The sequence below is a fragment of the Otolemur garnettii genome, unplaced genomic scaffold (assembly GCF_000181295.1).
Source record: "Otolemur garnettii isolate 467f Iridium unplaced genomic scaffold, OtoGar3 scaffold00219, whole genome shotgun sequence".
In the NCBI taxonomy this organism is placed as follows: Eukaryota; Metazoa; Chordata; class Mammalia; order Primates; family Galagidae; genus Otolemur; species Otolemur garnettii.
This window is the reverse complement of record NW_003852614.1, coordinates 452,444-456,516: the sequence shown is the minus strand read 5'-3', so window position 1 is coordinate 456,516 and position 4,073 is coordinate 452,444. Positions and strand designations below refer to the sequence as shown.

The window sequence follows — 4,073 nt, the reverse complement described above, 5'->3', positions numbered from 1 at the left end:
TCGCTTGAACCCAGGAGTTGGAGGTTGCTGTGAGCTGTGATGCCACGGCCCTCTACCCAGGGGGACAGCTTGAGGCTCTGTCTCAAAAAAAAAAAGAAGATGAGGCTCCTGGAAGGCTGCCTAAATCTGGTTAGTGAAGATTCTGGGAGTGAAGCGGCCAACCATAGGAGTGGCTACAGTGGCAGCAGCAAACTTCAGCACAGCTTGCTGGCCAGTATTCCTAGAAGATATGACACTGACATCAGCAGGGTTTTCAATGGCAACAATGGCCCGAGCTGCCAACAGAAGTTTTTCCCAGGTCCTCTTCAGAGTTATGATGTAGATGCCATCACTTTTCCTTTTGTAGATGTACTGTTTCATTTGGAAGGTTGGTGCCACCTAAGTGAGTTCCTGCTGCAAGGATTTTGAGGACATCCTCCTTCATTTGCAGGACATCAAGGGCTCTGGGCATTGTGAAAATTTCCCTTTAAGTTATGGTGGAAATCCAGAACAACGCCGTATGGGCCCTCTCTGAGTGGTGCAGAAAAGTCTCTTGTGTATTCTTAAGGGATATATGTGTGGTGCTTTACGTTTTTCTTCTTTTTTTGAGACAGAGTTGCCCTCAGTAGAGTGCTGTGGCTTCACAGCTCACAGCAATCTCAAACTTTTGGGCTTGAGAGATTCTCTTGCCTCAGCCTCCCAAGTAGCTGGGACTGTAGGTGCCCACCACAACACCTGGCTATTTTTTTTAGAGATGAGGTCTCCCTCTGGCTCAGGCTGGTCTCAACTGGTAAGCTCAGGCAATCCACCTGCCTCGGCCTCAGAGTGCAAGGATTACCGGTGTGAGCCATCTCATCTGGCACTGGTGCTTTAAATTTTTGTGTGGCCCGGGGTGCAAGGCAGTTATATAACATTTTAGATACTGAGATCACCTTCTTGGTTTTGTTAGATTATGATGAAGATGACTATGATGCTGATTGTGAAGACATTGATTGCAAGTTAATGCCTCCCCCACCTCCACCCTCAGGACCAGTGAAGAAGGATAAGGACCAAGATGCTATTACTGGTGGTAAGTAAAAAGTGTCTATACTAAGGAGCAAGTTTCCATTCATAAATACAGATTTTTGACACATACATAAGGGACAATTAAAGCAAAAGCTGTTAGGAAAGGATAAAATGTCTAGAAATGATTCATATAGTCTCAAAATTTAGTATTAAAAGGAAATTTTACTTTTAAAGCATTCTTTTTTCTTCCTCTTTTTTTTTTAACTTTTGAAACATTTGGTAGGCCAGGTACAGTGGCTCACACCTGTAATCCTAGCTCTTTAGGAGGCTGAGGCAGGTCGATTACTTGAGCTCAGGAGTTTGAGACCAGCCAGAGCAAGAGCAAGACCCTGTCTCTGGCCTGGAAAAGTAGCCAGTCATGCTGGTTCATACTTGTAGTCCCAGCTACTAGGGAGGCTGAGGCAAGAGAATTGATTGAGCCTAGGAGTTTGAGATTGCTATGAGCTATGATACTAGGGCATTCTAACCCAAGTGGACAGAGTGAGACTCTGTCTTTAAAAAAAAGTTTGGCAACAGTTTTTTTTTTTGCAGCTTTTGGCCGGGGCTAGGTTTGAACCTGCCACTTCTGGCATATGGGGCCGGCGCCCTACTCCTTTGAGCCACAGGCGCCGCCCCGGCAATAGTATTTTAGCATGTGTTCAAGTAGTAGTAGTTTAGGTCAGTGGTTCTCACATCTGGCTATTCTTCAGATTCATCTTGAGTCTTTAAAAAATATCCCTGGAGAGTCTGATTCAGAAGATCTAGGGTAGAGCCCAGTAATTTTTTTTTTTTTTTTTTGAGACAGAGCCTCAAGCTGTCCCCCTGGGTAGAGTGCCGTGGCATAACAGCTCACAGCAGCCTCCAACTCCTGGGCTCAAGCGAGTCTCCTGCCTCTGCCTCCCAAGTAGCTGGGACTACAGGCGCCCGCCACAACGCCCGGCTATCTTTTGGTTGCAGCCGTCATTGTTGTTTGGCGGGTCCGGGCTGGGGATTCGAACCCACCACCTTAGGTGTATGTGGCTGGCGCCTTAGCCGGTTGAGCTATAGGCGCCGAGCCAAGCCCAGTAATTTTAAAGAGAGTTCTCTAAGAAATTTCTGATGCAACCGATCTGCCTGCTGGTATTTGGAAACTACCAGTTCAAATGGCTTTCTTTTAAATTAAATGTTTAAATAAGGAAAGTGCCTTATAATGTATAAGTCATATAGCGTTAATTATCAGATATTCAGAGTTTTCAAAGGCTGGTAAGGTCTTCATTGATCATCTAACCTATTCCTGTGCCTGTAATGGTAATAACCTGGTCCTCATTTAGAAGATTGGGGAAGAGTATCATGTTTGATCTCCTGTGTTTCGAGGCTTAAGTTAACCTAAAGTCCTCCTGCTCGAGTTTTAAGCCATTTCCTTTTTTAGTCTGCAGGCTAAATATCAACTTTTACCTTTGTGTCATAGATCTTGTTTTGTGCTAAACAATCTCATTGTTACTGTGTGGGCTGGAAAAAATTTTCTAGCTTATGGGTCCTTAACTGGACATAATAAAACCTAACTGGTATAAAGTATGATATAATTTTACTATTGGTCACAATATTGGTTACAATATTGGTCGCTTATAGAAAGTAGTAAATGTAGTAATAGTGTTTGTTTTTTCTCATCACAACCCTAGGGTACCAGGTACAAGGTGAGTTGGGGATGGTGGGAGATTATGAGTTGCAATGAGTTTTCTGGGTTGCATACTAGTAATCTGGGTGCTTGAGACTATATCCCCTGCCATTGAGCCGTGCGTATAGCCTAGAGTGGGTGTTGGCTGAATTTGAAAAATATGTTCACAGTTACATGCCAAAGGGGTTTCTCTTCCTTGTTACAGTGTCTGAAGATGGAGAAGGCATCATCTTGCCCTCCATCATTGCCCCTTCCTCTTTGGCCTCAGAAAAAGTGGACTTCAGTAGTTCCTCTGACTCAGAATCTGAGATGGGACCTCAGGATGCAACACAGGCAGAATCTGAAGATGGAAAGCTGACCCTACCATTGGCCGGGATTATGCAGCATGATGCCACCAAATTGTTGCCAAGTGTCACAGAACTTTTCCCAGAATTTCGTCCTGGAAAGGTACTAATTGTTCTTTTTTGTTGAGACAGAATCTCACTTTGTCGCCCTGGGTAGAGTGCTGTGGTGTCATCAAAGCTCACAGCATCCTCAATTTCCTGGGCTCGAGATCCTCTTGTTTCCATGTCCAAAGTAGCTGGGACTATAGGCATCTACCACGACACCGTGCTACTTTTTTCTGTTTTTAGTAGACACAAGGTATTGCTCTTACTCAGGCTTGTCTCGAACTCCTGAGCTCAAGCAATCCACCCACCTTGGCCTCTCAGAGTGTTAATGATTACAGATCTGAGCCACTGCACCCAGCCTGGAAAAGGTACTTTGTATGAGGAATGCCAGTGTTATAAACCATTGGCCTCTTTCAAATACTAAGTTCTGTTGTTAAGATGCTGATTATAGGCTCAGTGCCCATAGCACAGTGGTTACTGGGCCAGCCACATAAACAGAGACTGGTGGGTTCGAACCTGGCCTGGACCAGCTGAACAACAATGACAACTGCAACAAAAAATAGCTGGGTGCTGTGGTGGCTGCCTGTGGTCCCAGCTACTTGGGAGACTGAGGCAAGAGAATTGATTGAGCCTAGGAGTTTGAGGTTGCTGTGAGCTGTGTCATCACGGCACTGTACCGAGGGTGACATAGTGACACTCTGTCTCCAAAAAAAAAAAAAAAAAGATGCTGATTATAGAATGGACAAGAGCTAAGCAGTGCCATATTATTGACAATGTAAGAGCTCTTCAGACTGTATTAGGTCTTTTTTTGAAGTTACATATATTGCTCGTAAATGTGATTTATGCTATTCTCATTAGAAATTGTCCTATTGCCTTAAAAAGGCTATTCTAAATTATTACTGGAATTTTTTTTTTTTTTTTGAGACAGAATCTCACTTTGCTGCTCTGGGTAGAGTGCCATAGTGTCATAGCTCACTGCAACCTCAAACTCTTTTTTTTTTTTTTTT

General features: G+C 44.0%; 1 protein-coding gene across 1 annotated transcript in view; it reads left to right on the top strand.

Annotated features, from left to right (window-relative positions):
* Window positions 1-4,073, top strand: part of TAF1 (TATA-box binding protein associated factor 1) — a 119,365-nt gene that overhangs the window by 9,554 nt on the left and 105,738 nt on the right. The window contains exons 4-5 of the mRNA XM_023508051.1: window positions 929-1,048; window positions 2,883-3,124. Coding sequence (XP_023363819.1) covers window positions 929-1,048; window positions 2,883-3,124 — 362 coding nt within the window. The remainder of the gene's footprint in view (window positions 1-928; window positions 1,049-2,882; window positions 3,125-4,073) is intronic.